Source organism: Hemicordylus capensis, chromosome 1 (genome assembly GCF_027244095.1).
Source record: "Hemicordylus capensis ecotype Gifberg chromosome 1, rHemCap1.1.pri, whole genome shotgun sequence".
NCBI classification, from domain to species: domain Eukaryota; kingdom Metazoa; phylum Chordata; class Lepidosauria; order Squamata; family Cordylidae; genus Hemicordylus; species Hemicordylus capensis.
Genome location: NC_069657.1, coordinates 433585338 through 433612786, shown reverse-complemented (window position 1 = coordinate 433612786; position 27449 = coordinate 433585338). Strand labels below are relative to the sequence as shown.

Below are 27449 nucleotides of genomic sequence, written 5' to 3'. Positions count from 1 at the left end.
GGAGAAAAATTTCTCTCTGTCTACCCTCTCCACTCCATTCATAATTTTATACACCTCAATCATGTCTCCCCTTAGTTGCCTCTTTTCCAAGGTAAAGAGCCCCAGATGCTGTAGCCTAGCCTCATAAGAAAGGTGCTCCAGGCCCCTGATCATCTTGGTTGCCCTCTTCTGCACCTTTCCCAGTTCTACAATATCCTTCTTAAGATACGGTGATCAAAGCTGTACTCAGTACTCCAGATGTGACCGCACCATCGATTTGTATAAGGGCATTATAATATTAGCATTTTTACTTTCAACCCCCTTCCTAATGACTCCTAGCATGGAATTAGCCTTTTTCACAGCCGCTGCACACTGAGACAACACTTTCAATGAGCTGTCCACCACGACCCCAAGATCTCTCTCCTGGTCAGTCACACAGATCAGACTTGATCTGCAGTCTGTGGCTTGGCACACTTGATAGGTCTGCAAATAATCAGATAAATTTAGATTGTGTTTTGATTTGTGGGCCTCATGTCCTGTGTGGATGCTGCTAAATATACCCAAACAGCACAGGGTCAGTAAGGCAATGCAATAGGTGAACAGTTTTCCACTGGGCCTTTCCCAGACTGAACTCCAGCTCCCACCCAGAACCTACCCAGGTACCAGATGTTTTTGTTTCTTTCAAGAGCTGGCAAATCTAGCAGAAAAATCAAGGAGCTCACTTGTTTGTATGACAACAGAAACCCAGCTGGCAACTAGCTCAAGATGAAGCCAGAAACAGGAGCCCCAGGCAAGGCAGGCATTAAGTCTCCTTCCTGGTGGAGATGTTTGTTTTAAAGTAACACTGGAGCCACATTTTGTTGGTAGCATTACATTTACTTAAGTGGCTCTTGCATCTCAGGGTCGGCCTGCTGATGAGGCCAGGAGAGGCAGGCACCTTAGGCGGCAGATTGCCTGCTGACCACCTTTGCCAGCCCGCCACCTCTCCCAACTTCAAACCCTACCAGCAACATGCCAGCTAGGGGTGTGCATGGAACCAGTATGCCTGGTTCAGTTTGAGTCCAAACCAGACTCGAAAGGAACTTGGCATGTTCGGTTCGGCGCAGATTTGAACCAGTCTGGGGGTTCTAAGTTCTAACAACAACAAAAAATCTTTCTTTTAAACTCACCACCTCCAGGGGGAGCTGCTGCAGGGGTGTGTGTGTGTGTCTCCGGCTGTTTCCCCTCCCACCGCCGGCATCCCCCCACCCCCCACCCCCCGGTCTCCAAACTGATTCAAGAAGTTTTGCAGCCCGTTCTGGGCCTCTTCAGGCTGGTGGTGGCCATTTTGGAGGCCACCACACATGTGCACTGGCCATTTGTGTGACCAAAGTCACCTGAACAGGGCTGATTGGAGACCGGAAGGAGGCTGGCGGCAGAGAGGGAATCACCGGAGACCCCACTGTGGCCACAGCAGCGCCCCACCCCCACCCCGCTGGAGGCAGTGAGTTTTTAAAAAATTAATTATTTTTTGTTAGAACCCCCAGACTGCCTAAGGAAGCAGGGAGAGAACATAAGAACAGCCCTGCTGGATCAGGCCCAAAGCCCATCTAGTCCAGCATCCTGTTTCATACAGTGGCCCACCAGATGCCGCTGGAAGACACTGTAGTTAAGGGCATGCCCTCTCTCCTGCTGTTGCTCCTCTGCAACTGGTACTCAGCTCCCAGTCAGCAATTCCACAAACCAGTGACCGGGGAGCGCTGAGGGGCTGGCAGGCCCCGTCCCTGTTATTGGCCCCACCCCCTGTGCCTGATGTCAGACACAGGGGGCAGGGCTTGGCTGCACGCTTTGCACACACATTTGGAAATACTAGAGCATGGGGGAATATTTTGGCCATGGGCACCACGTTCCTCTTGAGCTGCCACTGCCAGGCATGCCAATGGATCGCGGAAGCCCAGCAGTCGGCAGTGAAAGAAGAAGATGGGGAGGCCATGGGGTAAGGACGACAGTTCTGAAGGCATGCATGGGGAGCTTCCTCCATCACTGCTGCCCGATATAGGCGTTTCCCATAGTCTGGGAAACATACCAGCGGGGATTCGAACCAGCAACCTCTGGCTTGCTAGTCAAGTCATTTCCCCACTGTGCCATTAGGTGGCAGGATGCCTTTTAAGAATGCTGTTAGTATATTGCCATTCTCTGTATGTTAGTATATTGCCCTCTCACTCAGCTCTCTAGAAATTAGATTCTAGGCAATGGAGGGTGGAGGAGAGATGCATCTTTAGTGTGCATGAAATAAAAAAGTAAAAACAGAACAAAACTTCAGTGCACATGCATGCAAATGTAAATGTGTGAACACAAAATGCCAGCGCACTGCTTCTCTTCCAGCCCTTCGTCACTACACATCCAAATAATAAAGGCTCACATAGCAGCTATTTAAAGCTACAATCAGATATATTGTAAAAGAAACCATGCTGGTCTACCGACCAAGCACTACTTCAGTACAAGCCAGGCTAGTGCCGAGTTAATGAATATAGCAGGTGGAAACGAAGTTTCATCAGCAATGTGGAAGAGCTGGAGGAGGGGAGCTTTTGAAGGCTGATCCTTGGTGTGAAAACAGGGATGTTAAAAGAGTGTTCCTCTAATTCCAGGGGTTTCTAAGCCTGGGTCCACAGATGTTGTTGGACTACAACTCCTATCATCCCCACCCTTCAGTCATTGTGGCTGGGGATGTTGGGAGTTCGGGATGTCCAATAACAACTGGGGATGCTTTACTGTTTTGTTATGAACCTCCCAGAGATGTAAGTTTTGGGCAGTATAAAAATATGTTCAGTAAAATAATAATTTATTCATCTGTGTGAGGTGTCAGAGGATATGATTCCAAGTTCCCCTGCCTCACTTCACTAGTTGTTGCTCTGTGGGGAAACTCTTCAGCAATCTGCTATGCACACGATGAGAAGTGTCAGATTCCACCCTGTGTGCATGCACAGGTTTCCTTAGAAGCATCTATAAAATGAAGCTCCTCAAGTGGACAGCCTGGTTGTGACCAAGACAGGGTGAGATATGGAGGCCGTTCACACAAGTGAAAACTGGGTCTTACCCAGGTTTGGGACATAGGAAGGTGTTTGGACTGTGGTTCAAAGCGAACCACTTTTAAGGAAAACGAAAAGGGAATTTTAAGGAAAAGGAGAGCGGGTGCTTACCTGCTCTCTGTCACCCCTTCCAGCTTCCTGCTGGAATGGTGCACATCCCAAAAAGCGCAGCGTGCTATCAGCACGTACATGGCGCCCGTTCACACACAGGAGCCATTTGCGTGGTCAGCAGAATAGCAAGGGGGGTGTACCAATCCATGGCTCTTAGAGGCTCATTCTCCTAGTGGGAAGTCCTGGTTCTCTGTTGGATCGGAAGCCAGCCCATAGATGCTAGAGTGAAGAACCTTGGCTAGATGCCACTGAGGACCGCTCCCACTGGGAGGGGGTGTCTCCCAATGTCCCTCCAGTGTCCCTAGATGTCCCCCTGTGGTGGCAGCTCCTGACTGCACTGTGCCGCTGCAGCCAGTGGGCAGCCATGTGCTTGCCCAACGAGACCCGCCGCAGGCCCCAGCCAGCCAGCCAGCCAGCCCTGATCTCCCTCCTGGGCATTGGGGGGGGCGGGGCATGGCCAACAGTGCGGCCTGCGCCTGCCTCTGCAGCTGCTTCCCATATGCCTGGTCTCCTCTAAGTCAGGCGAGCATCTCTCAGAGCTGCACACACATGTGGTGTTGGGCCAGGCAGGTGTTTTCAAGCAGCCTGCCCAAGCCACGCAGCCCCGGAGAGGAGGCAGGGCCGGCTGCCTGCAGGAAGGCCGTCTGGAGGCCGAATGGCCAGCACTGTGCCACCCCCTAGCCCCCACTCGGCTGGCTGCCCTGTGTACTGAGCAGTGCCCGCTCCTCCTCTGAAATAGTCATAATGGAGGGTATGTGATTTCCTTTTTTTTTTTTTTTTTTTGTTATCCCCCTGCTTTGTATATTTAGGAATTACGACGGATATTTATATACCGCTTTTCCACAAAAGTTCCCAAAGCGGTTTATAGTGATATAAATGAATAAAATGGCTCCCTGTCCCCAAAGGGCTCACAATTTAAAAAACAAACATAAGATAGACACCAGCAACAGCCACTGGAGGGATGCTGTGCAGGAAATGGATAGGGCCAATTGCTCTAAATAATTGATTTATTTAGTGGTGATTCTCTAAATAAAGAGAATCACCACTATAAAAGGTGCCCCTTTTGTTCAGTCAGTGTAGAAACATCGGCACTCCTTGGACCGGACCTCTGGTGCAAGGTCCGGTCCTCTGCTGGGGGGCCTCCAAATGTGGGCCCCACCATGGCCCCCATTCCATGGCCCCCATTCCATTTATGGAATGGCTTGTCACAGAGCATTTAGATTGGGCACAGGTAAGGCAGTGTGGGAGGGCTCAGTATCTCTAATTTGAAGTGGATTGATCAATCTGTTGTTCTTTAATAATATTTTTTTTTTTAATTAAAACCAAAGAAGTCCAATCAGTGGCTTGTTTCTTGGCAGAAAATCACAAAAACCTCTGGAACTTAAGCCCACCCCACCGCCCTGGACCAATCCACTCCCATGTGGAATAATCTGCCCCTTGCCTTCATTTAAAAAGGGGGTGAGTGGGTAAAGCACCCCACTTTTTGCCCTACCCTTTAGATCTCTTGGAATGGCTTGGCATAGGGCTTTGATATTGAGCACAGATATAGGGCAGGGTAGGAGGGCTCTGTATCTCTAATTCGAAGTGGATCGGTCAATCTGTTGTTTTTAAATAATTTTTTTATTTTGGGGGAAGAAGAAAAAAGTCCTATAAATGGCTTGTTTCATGGCAGAAGACTACAAACGCTTCTGGAACTGAAGCTCCCCCCAACTTGGGCACCAATGGCAAACTGTGTGAAGCCATGGGGCTAGTGGGAAGAGAGGCAAGAGGGTGCTTATTTTGCAGGGGGGGCAGTAACCCACTAGGTCCAGGCTCCAAAATTACCTAGGTACATCTCTGTGTAGAAGACAATACTCTGCTAGATGGACCACTGGTCTGACTCGGTATTGGGCAGCTTCCTCTGTTTCCTGTTAGGGTTTGAACATGTAGCCAGCACAGGAGCTGATGTGCTACCTGGGTCTCTTCTTGGGCAAGACGTGCTTTAACTAAACACACAGACTGCGCCAGACCAGACCAGACTGGACCTTAGCCAATGTCCTGCTGCATTTTGAAACTTCTGAGCAACGTTGCATGACAAGAATGCCTGACGCCAAATGCGACAATGTGTATCTGCTGCGCAGGCAGGGTGTGTCGCCACAGACCAAGTACAAGTGGCATTTGGCCTGCTGGGACTGCGAGCTTGACAAGAGGACCTGCCCGTTTCCCTGAAAAGCGGGGCAGAGGCAGGAAACATGCTTCCCAGCTCAGGCATGCAGCCAGATTGGACGGCTGGGATACTGGTCACCGGCATAGCTGGAGGGAGAGAGAGAGAGGTGGCCCCTCTTAAGGGGTGGATCCAGCCTTAAGGTGGATCTGCATGATATGAGACAAATAGGTGTTTCTCATACCCTTATTTGCCCTCAGAATGCAAATTCCCTGCTTGTCAGTTCTCTACCTTCCTTTTCTCCAACCAGTCAATAAGGCCAGAATAAAGCCCAGCTGAGGAGGTAGAGGTGGTGTTGTGCTGGCAGGGAGACATACTAAGGCTGTTCTCACAAGCAGCCAAGTGAGGACCACCGGGATCCATGAGAATCCCAGTGCAGCTGTGCCACCAAACCCAGCTCCGTAGCCCGGCTGTTAGCCAGGGTGAAGGGCATGAATGCACTCTTAAGCCCAGATCTGCAGTCATTCGGCCACCCGGGCTGATTGCTGCCCGAGCACTCACAGATGGGTGCCTAAGGCATCCATCTCAAGGGGGAATCCCCCATGGCACCCTGTTTGTCCCTGCACTGCACTCCCAGGACAGCCACTCATGTGTGTGGCCAAGCCATGTGGCCAGGCAGTGGTGAGGGCAGCATGGAGATCGTCTGGGGGAAGATACATATTGCACAGCCCATCTCGCCTCTGGTCTTGTGGTAGCAAGCATGACTTGTCCCCTTAGCTAAGCAGGGTCTGCCCTGGTTGCATACGAATGGGAGACTAGAAGTGTGAGCACGGCAAGATATTCCCCTCAGGGGATGAAGCCGCTCTGGGAAGAGCAGAAGGTTTCAAGTTCCCTCCCTGGCTTCTCCAAGATAGGGTTGAGAGAGATTCCTGCCTGCAACCTTGGAGAAGCTGCTGCCAGTGTGTGAAGACAATACTGGGCTAGATGGACCAATGGTCTGACCCAGGATTTGGCAGCTTCCTCTGTTCCTCTGTTCATGTGAATACCCTTATTGACTACTCCAGGGTTTCAGACAGGAAGCTTTCCCAGTGGAAGAGCATCTGTGGAAGAGCATCTGCTTTGCCTGCAGAAGGTCCAGCTTCAACCCCTGGCATCTCCAAGTAGGGCTGGGAAAGACTCCTCCTGCCTGGAGCTCTGCAGAACTGCTGCCAGTCAGCGCAGACAGTGCCAAGTTAGAAAGTGCCAATGGTCCGACTCGCTATAATGCAGCTTCCTAGCTTACTACCTGGTGGTGCCGGGGATTGAACCTGAGACCTTCCGCACGGAAAGCAAATGCTCTGTCCCTGAGCTATGGCAGCTGCCTGGGAACAGGAAGCACTTCCACCCAGGGGCGTAGCTATAATTGAGCGAAAGGGTTCAAAGAACACGGGCCCCCAGCTCCTGAGGGCCCTCCAGCTCCATCCCTCCTTATTTTCTTCATTGTCTCCGTCATTCTGGTGGGCCGCCAGAGAGAGGGATGAACACGGGCCCCCTCTTCCCTAGCTACGCCCCTGCTTCCACCCATCAGTTCTCACCTGCCCTTCCATACTCAGCTTCTTAAGAGGCCACGTCAGGTCCTCTGAGCAGAACCCTGGGATTTGCCCCACCTTCGTTCCAGTTTGCCACCTAGAGTCTATTAACAGGTAGTCTCAGTGGAGGCCATATGCATTCTGGAAAAGCAAGGACAGGGAGGGAGGGAGGGAGGGTCTATGACAGGTGGGCATTGTAGGAATGCACCCCAACCCTCTTGTCCACACTTTCAATCCCCTATGTACAATCGCACCTCAAAGGCAGTCAGAAAGAGACTAGGTTTGTTCACATGACCAAACAGGGGCTACGTTGGAGGTAAGGCAGGATCCTACCTTCCTGCTCTCAGAAAACCAGAGCCTGTTCATGGCTCTGCCACTCGCACGCCTACATGAACAGCGTGAGCCATCGCAATCACTCAGAATGAGAGGAGGGGAACCAAACTGGATCATCCCCCACAATTCACCACGTAAGCAGTGGAGAGGCAGCCCTCAGTATAGCAACAGTGCTCCTCTCCCTGGCCTCTCAAGCCTCAAACATTTATGGTAAACATGGCCGCCACACATCCTGGAGCAATTTTTAAATGGCGGCAGTGCAGATGACCAGGACACGAGGTAGGGTGGGCTCTGTTTCCCTCCTGCTTCACTTTTAGCCTGAGTAGCAGAGCCAGGCTGCTGGGTCCAGATGCCTCAGATGACCAGAGATTGCTTAGTTAACCCTCTCCTAAGCAGGAATCTCTGGTCGTGAGAACAGCCTTACTATATTGTTCATTAAAAAAAAAAATCAAAAGGGCTGCTAGAGTTTTCATCCCCTAGCAAACAGCCTGGCTTAACAGGTTTCTGGTTGCACAGCCAAAATCGAATGAGTCATTCATCCCTCTTTTAACACCACCACCCCGCCTCACTCTAAAGCTACTGATTTCTCTCCCCTCTCTTGCCACCACCCGCTGCTTAATCTTTGCTCACTATCACATTCTCTGCTGCTGTATCAACTGGGTGGGAAGTTGATTTAAAGCTGTCAAACTCTGCACCCATTCCCTAATCTTGCCTTGGATGGGCACCACCTCTGCCAGCTTTAGTTCTTGCTATCTCCACCGTAAGTCTCCCGTGCATTATCAGTTTGTTTAATGGAGGAAAACAGACTGGGTGTGCTGGGACCTTTGGGCTGCTACAGTTGCCCAGTGGTTTGGCCATGCCTTTGCTGCTCCCTCCAGTTACCAAGCTGGTCTCCTGACGGCTGTTGCTGCAATTCTCTTTCGTTCCAGAGATGGGTTGGTTCTCAGAACATTGCAGGCCCATTCGCTGTATTTTTGCACAACTATCATCATCAAGGGCAGGTAGACGGGCTGGATTTTACAGCGCTGCGGCATCTAAGTCCTATTGCACCACGCACGGGATTGCAACATAAGCAGCCCTCTCTGGATTTCCTCTCAAGTCACGCAAAGAGCTTCTTCTACCAGCCACCAGTTTCCAGGGCCTTCCAGAAGGCCATAATACAGAGCAAGCAAAATGCCATGTCACCCTGAAATGATGCTTATAGGCCCAAGTGGTGCTATTCTGCCAAATTGCACAGAACAGTTTGAGCAGTTGTAACATAGGAAGCTCAAGCTGCCTTATACTGAGTCAGGCTAGTGGTCCATCTCGGGCGCTTTCCAGTTTACACCCTACAACAGGGGTAAAATGCTTCAGCTTGAAAGTCTCTCTCAGCCCTATCTTGCAGATGCCAGGAAGGGGACTTGGAACCTTTTGCAGGCAAGCAGGCAGGTGCTCTTCCCGAGGAGTCCCATCCCCTGAAGGGAATATCTTACCTTGCTCCTACATGTCTCCCATTCAAATGCAAACCAGGGCAGACCCTGCTTAGCAATGGGGACAAGTCATACTTGCTACCACAAGACCAACTCTCCACCAGCTAAGCAGCAAGTGTGAAGAGAGTTGGGTTCGTCGCCCACACATCCCCCTTATTGTAAAAATTGGCACCCTGCTTCCAGCCACACTTTCCAGCCTGTGACCGTCGCGGCTGGGGATAATGGGAGCTGTAGTCCAGCAGCATCTAGGGACCCAAGGTTGGGAACCCTTATTGTAGACAACGCTGCACGAAATGGACCAATAGTCTGACTTGGTATATGAAGGCCCAGTTATATGTGACACTGAACCTATCATCAACTGATGGACTGGCTGGAAGTGGTCCTTTTACATTAAAATACTCTGCTGGGGGAGCTGATGCAGCCCGAAACAGTGAGCAGAGTGCTGGATTAATACTCTCCCCCATGCAGCACATTTCGGTGCTGAAAATCCCAGTGGTGGCTGGTATTTGTGCCCCCGGGGCAGTTTCCCAACTCCCCTCCTTGGGTGCACCCTCTGTGCTATGGAGCGCTCAGCCCACTGTGCAATTAAGCATTCTAGAAGCCCTACAAACCCCCAGTTCACAAACAGACCCTGCTTCAGAAGGTGGTGCAGGATACGCTGTGCAGCAAGCGGAGGTCAGAAGAACCCTCAGCAATGGAGGAGGGAACAGCCAGCAAGAAGAGGGTGTCTCCCAGCTAGGAAATATCAGAAGCAGAGGCGGCCCTTTCATGAGGCAAGGGCAGGCAGTCGCGTTAGGCCGCAGATTTGTCAGGTTTCCAGCAGGCCAGCAAGATGCCCCCCACCGTCACCATCCGAGCAGCTCTCTGGGACCGAGCTGGCCCTTGCAAACTTGGCAAGGAGCTTCTCTCTTCACCTTGCAAAGCTTGAGAGAAGCGAGAGGAGAGGAGAGGAGGCCGCTAGCAACCTTCCGTGATCCCCAGCCACTTTCAAAGCTTGCAAGGGTTAGTTTCGAAATGGGGCTGGCCCCCACCAGGGATGTGGGGGCAAAACAGCATTTTGCTCCTCAGCTCAGATGCTAAAGTTCCTTGGCTGGTCTGGTCAGAGCAAAGATAGGCAATCTTGGCCCTCCGGCTGTTTTCGAGCTACAACTCCCATCATCCCCAGTCACAATAACCTGGCTCAGAGGGTATCGCTCTATAGTGCATGGTACAATCCACTTGGTGCCCAAACCACAGGTGAAGCCTCCCCAATCATTTCAAAACACATTTCTTGCCGGCGGGGCGGGTGGGGGGGACCTTAAGTCCCAGGAGATTTCTGACTAAGATCCAGGAACGATTAAAAAAAATTTTTTTTTTTTAACATTTATATCCCGCTTTTATAAATTGTCCCCTGGAAAGGACACTTTCTTTGCCTATCGCACCTATGGCATTCTAGGAACTTGTTTAAAAGCTCTGTTTTCCTTTCTCTGAACTCCGTGTGGGACTGTCATACCAGAAAACAATTCAAGAACTATTGAACTAGATTTAGAAGGCTGCCAGGAGGATTACTGATTTGTTTTTCTCCAGAAATTTGTCATTATCTTTCTATTCTTCTCCCATCTCCCTACGCACAACTGTAATTTATTTATTTTTAAGAACCAATCAAGTGTACTGTGGAGAAATGCTGTTCCTATTGAACTAAGGAACACCATTTTTAACAGTTGCACTTCAGCCCATGTCTACCCTGTAAATCCCTCCATTACATTTCCTTACATAGCACAATTGGGGCCTGCAGCTGTCACACTTTTGTGTGTGTGTCTATGTATGAATTTATTGAAGCATCCCTCCATTTTATAATGCAGGAAGATCTTGAAAGCAGAAGAGTCCGTAAGAAAAAACATAAGCATTAAAAGGTTAGCCCTGAAATTTGGTTACAGGTCTTGTAGTAGTGAGCATAAATTTTGCTAAGCAGGGTTCACCTTGGTTTGCATTTGGATGGGTGAGTGCTGCAAGATATTCCCCTTAAGGGATGGGGCCATAGCTCAGTGGCACAGCATCTGCTAGCAGGTAGAAGGTCCCAGGTTCAGTCCCTGGTATCGCCAGGTAGGACAGGGAAAGACTTCTGCCTGATACCTTGTTTCAGGCAGAGGTCAGTGTAGACCAGTGGTTCCCAACCTGGGTTCTTCCAGATGTTGCTGAACTACAACTCCCATCATCCCCAGCCAGAATGAATTATAGCTGGGTATGATGGGAGTTGTAGTTCAACTTCAACAACATCTGGAGGAACCCAAGTTGGGAACCACTGGTGTAGACTAGGGATTCTCAATGTTGGGTCCCCAGATGTTTTTGGACTTCAACTCCCATATTCCTCAACCAAAGGCCACTGGGGCTAGGGATTATGGGAGTTGAAGTCCAATAACATCTGAGGACCCAATGTTGAGAATCCCTGGGGACCCAACGTTGAGAATCTCTTTGTTCCGGTGGGCGGGGGGAGTTTGACTCCCTACTTAACTAGGGATGCCACTTTGGGCCCATTTGTGAGCAGCAAGCAAGAGGACAGGATCGGGCTGGTATCTGTATGCCCAGCAGCAGACTCTTCTGCCACTTGTGTCTATCAGCCTCCTTAAAGGAAAATCAGCTTGGGTGGGGCAGGGTCCAGGAATGGAGCAGGACGGGGATATTTCCCCACTAGTCCACTCCTGGGTTATAAATTCAGGTCACAGCAGTTCAGGGCCAGCCAATGTTTCCCTGGTCTGCTTGCTCCTCCTCTTTTTCCATTATGTTTTCTGACATTCTGCTTTCTACAGCGCAGTCATCAGTCATTGGCTGACAGGCGTGGGAAAGAATCTTTCCTATGCTCTCAATTGGCCTTTGAGTCGTCCACAGTTTTCACGTTCCTCATAGCAAATCAGTGGGCCAGTTTGGATGGAACCAGCCACCAGCCCCGCCCACCATGCAGCCACATGCATATCTTGCCTCTTCCACCTTGGCGTGCCATCCTACATACCCATGGAGTCGAATGACCACGCTACCATAATTTGGCGACCCAAGGTTGGAAACCCCTGCCCTAACCAAATCCCTCCACTCAACTAGTGCCTAACAAGATTTTCACATCTGTTTTTAAGTAACATTTCCCTGGGAATATTTTGATTGAAAGGCCTGTTCCAGAGTACCAGATGAACTGGCTGCTGTTTATTTTATTTATTCATTTCGAAGAATGATTACTCTGCCTTTCACAAGTCTCAGGGCAGCTTAAAGGTTAAAAATAGAAATACAGTAAAAGTAACACAGTAAAGCAACTAAAAACAATAAAATGCTTGACGAAGAAAAATAGGAGAGATGAACAGGTTGAGATACTTCCTCTTACAGATAAAGAGATTCCTTGCCTTTAACAGCTGCTTAGCAGGCACAAAAAGTGGATTTTTAAACCCTGGACTATGCTCTGGGCTACACTCAGAGGGCTACACTCCAACACACAATGAAAAACCCAAATTGTTCTGGAGTGCCCCCAAATAGCTCACAGGGACTTCAGGGGAAAGCTGGCTGATATGTGAACGAACACCCTCCAATCCAGAGGAGAAACAAGCGAAAAGCCCCATCTGGAAATGCTCCTGGTCAGAGTAGACCAGTGTTTCCCAGTCAGTGTGAGCCATGGCACACTAGAGTGCCCTTAAGTTTAAACTCCCTGCTTTAGGAGCTGACTCACTCCATATAATGATGTGCACAAACTGAGGTTCGAGTAGTGGTTCAGCACCAAACCAGTTCAGACAAGATCTGAACCGGTTCGGTGCCGTGGGAAGGGAAATGGTGAGTGGGAGCTTAAAGAAAGAGGAGCCACCCCCTGCAGCTTCCTGCTGGAGCGAACCTCATCCCAAATACCCACACACGGTGCCAACATGCACATTGTGTCTGCGCATGCGCGAGCACTATTTGCATAGTCAGCAACACCATGCTTGCTGCCTGCTGCTCACCTCCCCACAGCTCTGAACCAATGCTTGAACCTCGGTTCATGCACATCCTTAACTCCATAATGCACTGAGAAGGAAAAGTAGCATATAAATATTGTTAGTAGTAGTTACTGGCATCCTTCCTAGTGCTTAAGAAAGTGAATCAGCTCCAAAAGCAGGGGACTTTTTGGAGCAGCCTTGTTCCCTCATGTACCAGGAGGGTGTATCCCTCCCAGTGCATTATGGGGTAAGTCAGCTCCAGGCGGGATACTGGAGGATAAAGGGACAAAAGAGCATAAAGGTTATATATGGAGGAAGCAAACAGAAATAAACAAATATTGCCCAGTGGCTTTGTCACCAGAAAAAATAATTGTGTGTGTTTTAGGGGTCAGTGTGACCCATTTTTTTTTTAATGTAAGTGTGTGTGCCTCAGCATGAAGATGGTTGGGAAATACGGGAGTAGACAACACTGAGCCATATAAACTGATAGTCTGGTATAGTGTAAGGCAATATTTTGTGTAATGTATTCTCAGCTGGTCTGATGTTTTCTAGTGCCCAGTCCTTCCTCCAGCACGCTCAGGGTGGTATAGACGCTTTCCCCTTCCTTTTATCTTCACAACAACCACCCTATGAGATAAGTTAGGCTGAGAGAAAATGACTGGCCCAGGGCCATCTAGGGAGCATCACAGCTGAGCAGGAATTTGAACTCGGTTCTCCCTGTGACACTAACCACTACACCACACAACCTTCGTCACACTAGTACTAGTAGAGGTTTGGAACGGCCCCGTTTGGAACCAAAATCAGCCCACGCTGCATTGCCAGCGTGGCCGGAGGCACTCTCACTGCCTTAAAGGCAGGCAGAGCCACTCCTGGTCTTGCTGCCAATGCAGCAGGGCCAATTGGTCTCCGCCGCACTGCCCCGTTTGGGAGGGAGATCGGCCTGCGCTGCATTGGCAGTGTGGCCGGAACAGCTGTTCTTGCCTTTAAGGCAGGGAGAGTCGCCCTAGCCCGCACTGCCCAATGCAGCGCGGGTCAATCTCCCTTCCAAATGGGGCTGCACGGCGCCATTTGGGAGGGAGACCACACCCTCGCATCTGACATCAGATGCGGGGGCGTGGCTAGCCGGCCCCCTGCTTCTGACATTAGACATGGGGGTGGGGCCAGGGGGCCACCAGCCTGTCTACACTCCTGCTTGAATTCATTTATTCATTCATTCATTCAATTTATATAGCGCCCTTCCTAAAGTAGCTCAGGGTGGTTTACATTAAAATCAAACACACATAATAAAACAATTAAAATCAGAAAAATGGAAAACATTTAAACCAGATTAAAACTCATTATAATTAGAATTCAAACTAGATGTCATTAAAAGCCAGGATTAAAAGATGGGTCTTTAAGGCTCTCCTGAAGATCTCCAAGGAAGATAATCCTCTTATATCCGGGGTGGGCACATTACACAACCTAGGGGTGACAACTGAGAAGAACCGGTCCCAGGTTGCCACCAGATAAACTGGAGGCACCCAAAGAGACAGAGCCTCCTGATGATCTTAATGAGCGGTGGGGATCATGTAGAGCAGGGCTGCTCAACGTGTGGGTCCCCAGATGTTATTGGACTTCAACTCCCATAATCCCCACCCCCAGTGGCCTTTGGTTGGGAATTATGGGAGTTGCAGTCCAATTACATCTGGGGACCCACACGTTGAGAATCCCTGATGTAGAGCAGGGCTGCTCAACTTTGCACTTCCTGCAGATGTTGGCCAACAACTCCCACAATCCCTGGCTACTGGCCACTGTGGCTGGGGATTATGGGATCTGTAGTCCAAACACAGTTTGGGCTGGGAGCCTAAGTTGAGCAGGCCTGGTGTAGAGAAAGGCATTCTCTGATGTAATTTGGTCATCTGGAATCATGTGCCCCTAGATGCCCTTTATGAGTTGCTTTTCATTTGTGGTGTACTTGAAGTCAGACTTGTACGCCACACCTCCCATGTGTCGAGCCATGCCCCCTATCACATCCACTGGCATCTTGCTATTTTCATGCCTGTAAATGTGGTGGAAGGTTGGGAGATAACAGTATTTTAGGGAGCCCTGCATTTTTTAGAAGCTTACCCAAAGCAGACAAGTTTCCCTGGAAACTGGAATCATACCAGGCAGGTTTGACTGCAATTTGCAAAACACCCTCTATAATTATTACTGAACTTCCACTACAGTGATCAAGCACGGGGGAGCATTGGCTATATTAGGGGACACCCTCAACTAATACAAAGTAAAGGACCTCATCTTATAATAGGTTTGACCAGCATATCACATGCACTGAACATGCTCTAGAGAATCAGGGTCATAGGCATGGGGGAACCTCTCCTGCCCAAGGCATATTCCAGCTCGCTCCCAAAATGTTCAGCTTTTTGTTTGAAAAGTCCCTCAGGGGAACACAACCCAAATAACCCAGTGGGCCAGAACCACCCATGACTGAGTGTGTGGGGGCCAAGGTCAATGTTCAGCACATTAATGATTTTAACATCAATTATTAAATATAAAGGAAAGCATTTAAAAACTAATGAACAGATTTATTGGTTACCCAAAAAATGAGCGAAGAGGAGGCTGGTAGCAAGCCTTCTTCCTTCCAGCCTTTCGTGCACTTTCAAGGCTTGGAAAGGTTAACTTTGGAAAGGGGCTCACCCCCACCAGGACCATGGGGCAAAGCAGCATTTTGCATCTTACCTCGGGCACCACAAGACTTTGGGCCACCCCTGGGACTTATGTTGTGCAGGCCTGAGAGAAAAGGGCAAAGGAAAAGCAGTCCCCTCACTTTTGTGCTAGCTGCCCTAAAGGCTATGGGGTGGTCATAATTGGGCTAAAACTGAGAGGTGGGAATTGGGGGTGGTGGAGTTTAAGGGCCTCTCCCCAACGTTTCTCCCATAATTCAGTTGCTGTCTCTAACCATTATGGCTCCAGTATTGTTTTGTTATATTTATTTTAAAATTAAAAATCCGATTTTGGGATTTTAATCCCTGTAATTGTTTAATTGTTGTTTTAAAATGTTTTTAAATTGTTAGTTGTTATATTGTTTTTTTAATTTGTTTTAGCTCTTTACTGTTTTAGTGGTTTGTTTTAACTGTAAACCGCCCTGAGCCATTTTGGAAGGGCGGCATACAAATCAAATCAATCAATCAATAAAATATCTGGTCGCTTCGTTAGCTTCTTTAGCTTTTTATAATTTTCAGTTTTAATTTGAACCTAATAATTGAGGTTTTTAATCTGACTTTTAAAAAAATAGTTAATTGTATTACTTTTATTGTATCTGTCTATCTTATTGTTATGAGCCACCCCAAGCAGTAGTGCACTGGAGGGGCAGGGTATAATAATAATAATAATAATAATAATAATAATAATAATAATAATAATAGGAATGCTGCAAGTCCATCAAACAGCAGAGGAGGAGAAAAGAGGCCTTGAAGAATATATCAAGGACAGTGAAGAAGATACACTTCAAATGGTCAATAATGTGAAACTATTCAACACCAATGAAACAAAGCAGGCCTACAAGAAAGAACAAGTCAAGAACCGAGCAGAAAAATGGAAAAATAAGCCACTGCATGGTCAATATTTGCACAATATAAGTGGAAAATCAGACATCACCATGACCTGGCAATGGCTTAAGAATGGTTACTTGAAGAAAGAAACAGAGGGTTTAATACTGGCTGCACAAGAACAGGCACTAAGAACAAATGCAATAAGAGCAAAAGTCGAAAAATCCACCACAAACAGCAAGTGCCGCCTTTGAAAAGAAGCAGATGAAACAGTGGACCACCTCATCAGCTGTTGTAAGAAGATCGCACAGACTGACTGCAAACAAAGGCATGACAAGGTAGCAGGGATGATACACTGGAACATCTGCAAAAAATACAAGCTACCTGTAGCCAAAAATTGGTGGGACCATAAAATTGAAAAAGTTGTCGAAAATGAAGATGCAAAAATATTACGGGACTTCCGACTACAAACAGACAAACATCTGCCACACAATACACCAGATATAACTGTAGTTGAGAAGGAAGAAAAACCAGTTAAAATAATCGACATAGCAATACCAGGGGATAGCAGAATAGAAGAAAAAGAAATAGAAAAAATCACCAAATACAAAGATCTACAAATTGAAATTGAAAGGCTGTGGCAGAAAAAGACCAAAATAATCCCAGTGGTCATTGGCGCCCTGGGTGCAGTTCCAAAAGACCTTGAAGAGCACCTCAACACCATAGGGGCCACAGAAATCACCATCAGCCAATTACAAAAAGCAGCTTTACTGGGAACAGCCTATATTCTGCGACGATATCTATAACAATTGACAATAAAATTCTAGCATCCCAGGTCCTTGGGAAGGACTCAATGTCTGGATAAAACAAACCAGTCAATAACACCTGTCTGACTGTGTAAACAAGAAATAATAATAAATAACCCTTTTACTTGTGGTAATATGAGCATGCAGGCAACTGTTTTCCCAGTGCTCACTAAGTAGCAACACAACTAAATAAACCAACATATTAGGCTACATGTACTGTGTTTTGCTGGTTATTGTGCAAAGATTCCTGCCCCCTTAATACAAGATGTCTGGCTGTGATCCTGCCTGGAAGACTTCCTTTTGTTGCAGGATATGCTGTGGATTCCGCAGCACAGCAAAGAAATCTATGTGCAAAAGATTCCCAGAAGACAGAACAATATTAAAACCACTGTGTTAGACAGGAACTCAAGAGAGGTGGGCTGATAATATTCACCCATCTCTCTCTATATGTGGTGGTCCTGGCTGCCAAACCGGTTCCACAATGCTAGGATCCACGAGTGGTGCTTTAGCAGTAACAGAGAAGTGTGTTTGCTATGGATAACCCAATGACACTAAGCCTTTTTCGAAATTGCTTGGGACAATATGTGCAGAGTGCCCAGGTGCAGTCCAGCACACAGTTGTAAAGGTAAAGGTAAAGTTGTGCCATCGAGTCAGTGTCGACTCCTAGTGACCACAGAGCCCTGTGGTTTCCTTTGGTAGAATACAGGAGGGGTTTACCATTGCCTCCTCCCGCGCAGTATGAGATGATACCTTTCAGCATCTTTCCTATGTCACTGCTGCCCGATATAGGAGTTTCCCATATTCTGGGAAACACATCAGCGGGGATTCGAACTATCAGCCTCCTGCTCTCTAGGCAGGCTGCTTCCTCACTGCACCACCCCTCTTCCCCAACCAGATTTAAATCCCATGTATCCAAATGGGATTTCAGTGTAAATAACCACACCCAGAACCACAAGCAGATTGTTAAACACTATACAAAAACTGTATCCAGGCATTACATTGCATGTGCATACAGGTGTTGATCATTACCCAGTCTTGGGTTGTGTGTGTGTGTGTGTTTGTGTGTGTCTTTTGGACTACAACTCCCATCATTCCTCGCTACAAAGGCCAGGGATGATGAGAGTTGTGGTCCAAGAAGCAAGACTGGCTGTTTTTGTGTGAATGACTTTATGTGCATGCATTTTAAAAGTGAACTGGAATACAGAGCCCCTTCAAATGCAGGGTACAGACATGAAATGTTCAATTGTACATGCATTGCACATAATGTGGGAATAACTGTACTTGTATACACTGTACACAGATTGTGTGTGCATTGATCATTACATGTGGCATTATTGGCAGATACATTACTGATTAGATTCCAGAAAGCAGAATCTGGGGCTGGATGCCAACTTAGTTGAAGAGTTATGGACAGCTAAAACTGGCATAGCCATTGACTTTGCCCAAATAATGGAGTCAAAATGACCCAGAGAAATGGAAAAGAACATCTGGATTCCAGCCTTCTACTCCTCCCTACTGAGTGCTCTCCTACTCAGGTTCCCTCAATAAGGTCTGTTTTCATAAGGTGCTCCATGCCTTCCCCCCACTTGTATATATTTTTTGTAAATTGCATTGTATACTCTGGTGGTATTGGGGCCATTTCTACCCCAACTGTGCTGAATGGGAAACCCCAAAGTAGGGGGCACCTGATGCTAGCCATTTCTTTGTATACCAAAATACCCCTGTCTCTGACCCCAGCATCTTTGCCACTTCTCTGTTCTGATACTATCAATATTTAATGAAGGATTTGACTTTTTCATTGCAGCTGGTGTCATGAGCAATACAACCCCTCCCCCCCATATGTTATTTTCAAACTTCCTTTGGGGTCTATTTGACCCCCATGCTGGATTAGTAAAGAAGACTTTTTATGCAGGTGAAAGTTAAGCCAGCATCTTTGCATGATCCATCGCATAGTTTAGAGGCGTCTATAAACCATCTCATAGCTTTCTGTCATACTTCAAGATTCGAGACTTCTGTTTGCTTCTTATTTGCAAAGAGAACTGAGGCACAGGGGATCTCTAGGTAATCCCTTAAACTTTTTTTTAAAAAAAAAAGGACTTGGAGAGCTTTAATATTAGGCTAGCCCAGGTGTTGAGGAAAGAGCATAGGCTGTCTTTAAGAGAACCCATAGCATCTCTTCAAGTTACCTCAGGCTTGAAGTTACAGCTTAGCAAGGGTTCTGTATAAAACAGAAATATAACAGATGCAGCTTTCCCCAGAGGCGCTCTTACCCCTGGACTTAAGTCCAGGGCCTCCACAGCCCCTGAGGGCCCCCAAATCCTCTTTAGTTTGTCCCAGGTGGTGTGGTCACCTGGCGGAGCATGATGATGCTTAATTTGCGGGGAGGGGGGAGGGGGGCTTCCAAAGGCCTTTAGGTCCAGGTTCCAAAATCACCTAGGTGCACCTCTGGCTTTCCCTACAGAAACAGTGATGTGGAACTTTCACCAACTGGATGTATACCTGCAATACAGCGGCTCAAGGAAAACAACCACAGTGCAAATGCATTCAATAAGACTAGGCCAACATCACTTTCGTTGGTGGGCTGCCTCAGTGCTTTGGAGGGGGGGGGGCATTGGATACTCCAGGGGGGTTTGCTTCACTTTGGTCTGATTCAGAGCAGTTACTTTAAATCAGATCAGAGCTTCAGCTTTTATTTATATCCATATAAACCACTTTGGGAACTTTTTGTTGATAAGCAGTATATAAATCTTCATTGTATTGTATCTGTATTCCCTTCCTCAACATTCCCCCAACCCCTCCACTACTTCCTGCACTGGACAAGGGACAGTAGACAGGTTCATGGGCATAACTTTTTATCTTGTGAGACACCCAGATAACAATTGTTATGGGGTGGCCATACAAAGTATAACGTTGAATAGTGGCCGAATTGAATCTGCCCTGATTTGACTAGGCTAGCCTGAACTGGTTCGATTCAGGGATGGTTTGATTCAGCCTCAATTCGACTGCTGAAGCTGCACAACTCTGTCAGTATTGAACCACACTGATAAAACAGGAAAGGCTATAGCTCAGTGGTAGAGCAGACACTATATTATTTCTTGTTTACACAGTCAGACAGGTGTTATTGACTGGTTTGTTTTATCCAGACATTGAGTCCTTCCCAAGGACCTGGGATGGCTCAATTTTATCATCAATACTGTTCGTTATTATAGATATCGTTGCAAAATATAGGCTGTTCCCAGTAAAGTTGCTTTTTGTAATTGGCTGATGGTGATTTCTGTGGCCCCTATGGTGTTGAGGTGCTCTTTAAGGTCTTTTGGAATTGCACCTAGGGTGCCAATTACCACTGGGATTATTTTGGTCTTTTTCTGCCACAGCCTTTCAATTTCAATTTGTAGATCTTTGTATTTGGTGATTTTTTCTATTTCTTTTTCTTCTATTCTGCTATCCCTTGGTATTGCTATGTCGATTATTTTAACTGGTTTTTCTTTCTTCTCAACTACAGTTATATCTGGTGTATTGTGTGGCAGATGTTTGTCTGTTTGTAGTTGGAAGTCCCATAATATTTTTGCATCTTCATTTTTGACAACTTTTTCAATTTTATGGTCCCACCAATTTTTGGTTACAGGTAGCTTGTATTTTTTGCAGATGTTCCAGTGTCTCATCCCTGCTACCTTGTCATGCCTTTGTTTGTAGTCAGTCTGTGCGATCTTTTTATAACAGCTGATTAAGTGGTCCACTGTTTCATCTGCTTCTTTACAAAGGCGGCACTTGCTGTTTGTGGTTGATTTTTCGACTTTTGCTCTTATTGCATTTGTTCTTAGTGCCTCTTCTTGTGCAGCCAGTATTAAACCCTCTGTTTCTTTCTTCAAGTTGCCATTCTTAAGCCATTGCCAGGTCTTGGTGATGTCTGATTTTCCACGTATATTGTGCAAATATTGACCATGCAGTGGCTTATTTTTCCATTTTTCTGCTCGGTTCTTGACTTGTTCTTTCTTGTAGGCCTGCTTTGTTTCATTGGTGTTGAATAGTTTCTCATTATTGACCATTTGATGATGATGATGATGATGATGATGATGATGATGATGATGATGATATGCAGAAGGTCCCAGGTTCAATCCCTAGCATCAGCAAGTAGGGCTGGGGAAGGCCGCTCTCCGAAACTTTGGAGAACTGCTGCCAGTCAGCTGAGCTAGATGGGCTAATGGTTTGACTCTGTATAGAAGTTATAGGCACAGATAGCTCACTATTGTTTGCCTACTGAGTGCCAAACTAAACGTTATGTTAAACCAACGCAGATTGTCAGGTTTAACAAGGAAGTGGCCTGGGAGCAGTCTTTCTACATTTAAAACAAATTGTTCTAGGAAAAACTAATCTGCCTACTTCCCTTTCACTATCCCTACAACTGAACTAAATTTGGTCCAGATCAGTTAGGCAGTTCACAAGTTAGCCTACTGCGCCTCAGATGTTTACACATCTGCCATCTTGAATTGGGGTGGATAGCATCATCACAAACTACGCCGTTGAGGTGTCCCTGTGTATCACTCACTACAATTTTTTTTTGGTACCAAAAAAAATTGTACCAACTTTGGTTCAAATCGGTTAGACAGTCCACAAGTTAGCCCACTTGCGCCTCATACATTCACATGTCCGCCAGCTTGAATCATCACAAACTACACCATTGAGCCGCCCCTATGTGTCCCTACAGCTGTAGCAAATTTGGTTCACATCGTTTAAGCGGGTCACAAGTTAGCCCACTTGAGCCTCAGATGTTTACACATCCTCCATCTTGAACTGGGGTGGCTGACATCATCACAAACTACACTGTTAAGGTGTCCCTATATATCCCCACAACTGTACCCAATTTGGTACCCAGGCATTGAGTAGTAGATAGCGGGGGACACACACAAATACACAAACGGGCACACAGACACAGAATGCCAGGTGATCTCATAAGCCTATTGGAAAGTTGGCTAAAAATTTCCATGTGATGGTGGGGATTTTCTAGCATTAGGGTTAGGCAAGGCATTGCCTTGCCTTCCATAAAGCAAGGCAAGGCACAGCAGATTTTTGGGGTACCAGCAAAGTGGCAAGATGCCCTTCTGTCCCCTGCTTTTTTCTTCAAGAGCAGAAAATAGGAGGAGGGTGCACACAAGGAGACAGCGTGGTATAGTGGTTAGAGTGCTGGACTAGGACCGGGGAGACCCGAGTTCAAATCCCCATTCAGCCATGATACTTGCTGGGTGACTCTGGGTCAGTCACTTCTCTCTCAGCCTAACCTACTTCACAGGGTTCTTGTGAGGAGATACTTAAGTATGGAGTACACCGCTCTGGGCTCCTTGGAGGAAGAGTGGGATATAAAATGTAAAAATGAAAAATAATAATAAGGAGGGCAGCATTTGGCATGCTGCCTCCGGTGCACAAAGGCCCAGTGCCACCACTGGCAAGGCCACTATGTCTGGGGATGATGGGAGTTGTAGTCCAACAATATTTGGAGACTCAAAGTTAGGAAACCCTGGTGGACAATGACCAGCAACAGCTCTCTGAGGTTTCAGGCAGGAGTCTTTCCCAGACCTATTTGGAGATACCAAGGCCTGAACTTGGGGCGTCCAGCATACAAAGCAGATGCTCTACCACTAATCTAAAGCTATCTCAGATAGACCAATGGTCGGACTCAGTACAAGGCAGTCTTATCAGGACCCGAGGTCTAGATTAGGGGTGTGTACAAAACCAGCTGGCCCAGTTTGGTTCAAGTCCGAACCAGACCCGAACCGGGCCAGTTCAGTTCTGCACCCCCTCAAACCCCTCCCCGGTTCAGTTCAGGATGAAGTAGCTGGTTTTTTTCCCTTTCCCTCGTCCCGCTGCTTATGCACTGTTAATAATAGCAGTCTGACAGTAGCTAACTGAGTGAAGAGGAACCTTTTAAAGAGGTGATTATCTTAGATTTAACAGGAGGAGAACAAATGACCCAGTTCCCCTCCATTATAGCATCTCACCAGTGGCTGTTGCTGGTTTCTAACTTGTGTTTCTAGACAGTGAGCCATTTTGGAACAGGAAATCATCTCACTTGTCTATTATTTATTTTTCTGTGTAAACCACTTCAAGAACTTTTGTTGATATAATGGTATATAAACAGTAGTAGTAGTTTGTCCTATAGAATTTAATCACCTGAGTTAATGTGGTATAAAAATGTTGGCCAAGGATAGGGTAGGAAAACCAGCATTTCTGTGTCCACTCAGAGACTTGGAACAAAATCACTCAGTGAGCTTTATGGCTCACTGGAGAGCTGGTCTTGTGGTAGCAAGCATGACTGGTCCCCCTAGCTAAGTAAGGTCTGCCCTGGTTGGATATGAATGGGAGACTAGATGTGTGAGCACTGTAAGATATTCCCCTCAGGGGATGGAGCCACTCTGGGAAGAGCAGAAGGTTCCAAGTTCCCTCCCTGGCTTCTCCAAGATAGGACTGGAGAAGCTGCTGCCAGTCTGTGAAGACAATACTGAGCTAAATAGACCAATGGTCTGACACAGTATGGCAGCTTCCTATGTTCCTATGCCTCATAGTCTAACCTACCTCACAGGGGTGCTGTGAGGATGGGACTGTGGCAGGGGAGACCCACCACTTCCTAATGGAAGGAAAAGTAAAGTGTGCCGTCAAGTCAGTGTCAACTCCTGATGACCACAGAGCCCTGTGGTTGTCTTTGGTAAAATACAGGAGGGGTTTACCATTGCCATCTCCCGCACAGTATGAGATGATGCCTTTCAGCATCTTCCTATATCGGTGCTGCCTGATATAGGTGTTTCCTATAGTCTGGGAAACATACCAGCGTGGATTCGAACCGGCAACATCTGACTTGCTAGTCAAGTCATTTCCCCGCAGAAGGAAAAGTGGGATTAAAATGCAGTGACGTTTTTCACAACGGTCTTTTAGTTCACAGCTCTCCAGAATGGAGGTGTGCGTTCACATCTCGGCCAACTTTACCCCCCAAATCCATGCGGCCTATCGGGAAGCACTTCACACACAATTCAGGTTTTTCTTTGCGCGTGTTAAGAGTGTCAACCCGGTTTATATCCGGGGTTTTAAAAAATCCACTTTTTGCATCAGTTTCGGGGGACAACTTCGAACTCACAGTAAAGCCTCGCAGAAAAACCACGGTAAAGCCTGCTGGCTGGCTGGGAAAGCTCCGTCCATCACGATTTGGGGGGCATCGAAAGAAAGTAATGGGGAAAGCTTCACCTACATCTCTAGGCATGAGGCTGCTGTGAGAAGCATGGGAGCAGTGCCAGGAATAGAGCTGGCAATCTTCCTTCTCCCTTAGGATTGCCAAGGTTTCCGCAGGGGCTCTTGCCAGGCACATCTCAAACCTTTGCACTGCAGACGTTAATAGGCATTAAAGAAGCCAAATACCTGCCTGCCCGCTCTTCCTATCAACAATCCTCGCTTTCACAGTTAGCTGCACACGCAGTAGACCTTGAAGGTTTGCTTTAGTGCAGGCCACCAGTTCAGCGCGGTAATTAGCTGCCTGAATGCTACACACACCTACCTGCGAGACGCCCTGTGCTGCACATGGATTAGCAGCACAGAGTAACCTTGAGGGTCAACTAACTTGAAACACGCTGCGAGTGGGAGAAAGAATCACTAGGCAAGACTTTAAAATGCAGGGTTTAAAATGCCCCAAATCCCTTCCGCATCAGGACAAAGAAACCTGCCTCTCTCGTCTAGCTTTTATATTTGCCAAACATGTTCCTAGAAAAGAAATTATCGCAGGAAGCTACCCTGCATTCTAGTTCAGCAAATAAGCTTTAGGCAGAAAAAGTGGTATCACCAGACCTGAAAACAGAGCTTAAAGAGAACTCCAAGCAACTGTCAGGAAGCCCCTGAAGAAACAAGGCCCACTTACTTACGAGTAAACCCTGTTGGGTACAGCAGGGCTTGCACCTGAGTAAACAGACATAAGATTGTACTGCAAGGGTCCCAGAGAGTAAACTCCTATTTTTAAAGGGAAGGATGGCCAAACTTACGAATTCCGGGATGAAAAGGACATCAGGAAAGCTACCCAGGGCCCGGATGCCACTGGGTAGGGAGGCACCAGCGGTTGTTGAAGACATCTTGCAGGCTACGTCCCAGAAACACCACACAAGTCCTCTCAGTGCAAAACCAGCCTCCTATTGCTTTTTTCCTCTTGGGCAGGTGAGTTCTTAACTGTTCAGCTATGTTAATGCTGCTACTGCTGCTGCCCGCCCTCCAGGGAAGGAGCTCAGCATAGGTGTGGCCAGCCAACTGGAGGTTCCTGCCGCTTGTGTTTATATGCCCCGGGAGGAGATGGAAGGGCTGCTCTGTAGGGCGGTCTCTTTTCATGGTGACAGGCACCGTATGTCGTGTCTAGAGGGCAGGTGTCACAAATGCAATTCAAAATCCACTGATTCAGACAGAATGGCTCTAAATCTAACTTTACAGGGGACAAGCCCTTCACAGGATGTACCACAGGATGTAGTGCAAGTGACATCAGACGGGTTATGTTGATTAGGGATGAGCCCGAAGCGTTTCACCACCTCTTCAGAGAGGCACCCAAATGCTTTGGCTCCCCAGTGCCGAAACACTTCAGTGTGGACTGAAACGCTTCAGTGTTCACTCCTCTTCCCTTAAGAGGAGGTGGGCAGGTCCTACCTGCCCATCCTCCAAGACCCCCCCCCCCCCGCACCGCCACATTGTGGCATTGTTCAAGCAGAAATACCTCCATGCAAGTGGCAGCTTGTGCCGTTTCCCCCTTTAAAACGCCATGCCGCGGCAACGGGATCCTTGCGCTGGCGCCATTTGTGGGGCCAGCATGTGGTGCACATCCCTAATTGGTAGCCAGTGCAACTGTTTCAAAACAGGCACAATATGGTCTCTCCGGGTTACCCCAGAGACCAGTCTGGCTGCCGCATTTTGAACTAACTGAAGGTTCCGAAATGTGTACAAAGGCAGCCTGACGTAGAATGCATTGCAATAGTCAAGCCAGGAGGTTACCAGCTGATGCACCATTGTTTTGAGATTGTTCTCTTCAAGGAATGCAGCGGTCAAATCAGCCAAAGCTGATAGAAAACAAAGTTGATAGCCATAGCCGCCACCTGAGATACCAGGGTGAGGCCTGGATCCAAGAGCACTCCCAAGCTGCATACCTGCCCATCCAGCACAGGGAAATCTAACTCATCCCTCAAATTCCGATCCCCCACAATGAGCACCTCCAGCTTGCTGAATACTCCGGCATCTTTGTGGAACCGTATGGAGAGACCCCTGAGATGAAGCGTGAGATGGAGGTGTGGCTAGCTGTCTGAGAGCTACTTTGGGGAGTGGCGACTCTGCCTACCACCCTTCTCAATTCCACTCTTGGGCAGACTTGCTTCCTGTGCCTGCAGTCTACTTCCAGTCCAGAGCTGCATCTAATACGGATTTTTAAAAAGAAAAATGACTGCTGTTCAAGGACTCTAACAGCAGTGCACCGGCACAATGAGAAGATCCAGCTCAGGCATGGAGGGAGGCGGGCGGAGGCCCGTGTTCGGCCGCCACAGCAGCCCCCTGGCCCCGCCCCCTGCATCTGATGTCAGACACAGGGGGCCAGCTAGCCTCGCCCCCGCGCCAGATGTCAGGAACGGGGGTGTGGTCTCCTTCCCAAATGGGTCCATGCGGCCCCGTTTGGAAGGGAGGTCGGCCCAGAGCAATTCTCCCTGCCTTTAAAGGCAGGGAGAGCTGTTCTGGCCTTGCTGCCAACACAGCGCAGGCCAATCTCCCTCCAAAATTGAGCCACGCGGCCTCGTTTGGGAGAGAGATCGGCCCCACTTCATTGGCAGCAAGGCCAGGAGTGGCTCTCCCTGCCTTTAGAAAGCAGGGAGAGTAACTCCGGACACACTGCCAACACAGCACGGGCTGATTTCGGTCCCAAACAGGGCTACACAGCCCCATTTGGGAGTGAAATAACTACTCCCATGTCTGACGTCAGACGCGGGGGGCATGTTTGGGGCCGTGAGGTGCAGCCCCTGGGGGTGGCGGCCCGGGTTCTTTGAACCCGTTCACCCAATGGTGGCTCTGCCCCGATACAGCTATTGCAAAATTCATAGCAGGTTTTAAAGTCTGTGGTGGGGGGATGTGGGGCACAGAGATTATATGCCCAGTACACAGAAAAAGCAGGAGTTGGAGGGAGTCTTGGGGTGGGGGAGGGTCAAGAAGCCCACGTTCCCTTCCACTTTAAAAAGTATCCTTTTAAAAAAATGCCTCCATTTAACTTTTTTATTTATTTAACATATTTCTATACCACTCAAAACTCGAGTCTCTGGGTGGTTTACAATTAAAAACATTAAATCAATTAAACAATTAAAATCATTTAAGTATCTTTATATATATTTCTCTTAGATGTACCCGTCGCTAATGCCATGCGTGGCAGCTATCGCGAGAATTTGCGAGCAGCTTCTGATAGCAGCGGGGATGGTGAGAAGAAGAATATGGCGGCAGTGGCAGCGGCTGGCCCATTGGCTGGCTGAAGAAAACC

The 27449-nt window shown here is 47.8% G+C and overlaps 1 protein-coding gene and 1 long non-coding RNA gene across 2 annotated transcripts in view; one reads left to right on the top strand and one right to left on the bottom strand.

Annotated features, from left to right (window-relative positions):
- Positions 1 to 25186, bottom strand: part of MAL (mal, T cell differentiation protein) — a 38368-nt gene extending 13182 nt beyond the window's left edge. Inside the window, exon 1 of the mRNA XM_053284915.1 lies at positions 24946 to 25186. Within this exon, the coding sequence (XP_053140890.1) occupies positions 24946 to 25032 (87 nt within the window). The 5' untranslated portion in view covers positions 25033 to 25186. The remainder of the gene's footprint in view (positions 1 to 24945) is intronic.
- Positions 1282 to 27449, top strand: LOC128340131 (uncharacterized). The gene is made up of 3 exons (XR_008313480.1): positions 1282 to 1462; positions 24926 to 25114; positions 27314 to 27449. It is a non-coding gene; the product is annotated as an uncharacterized LOC128340131 (long non-coding RNA).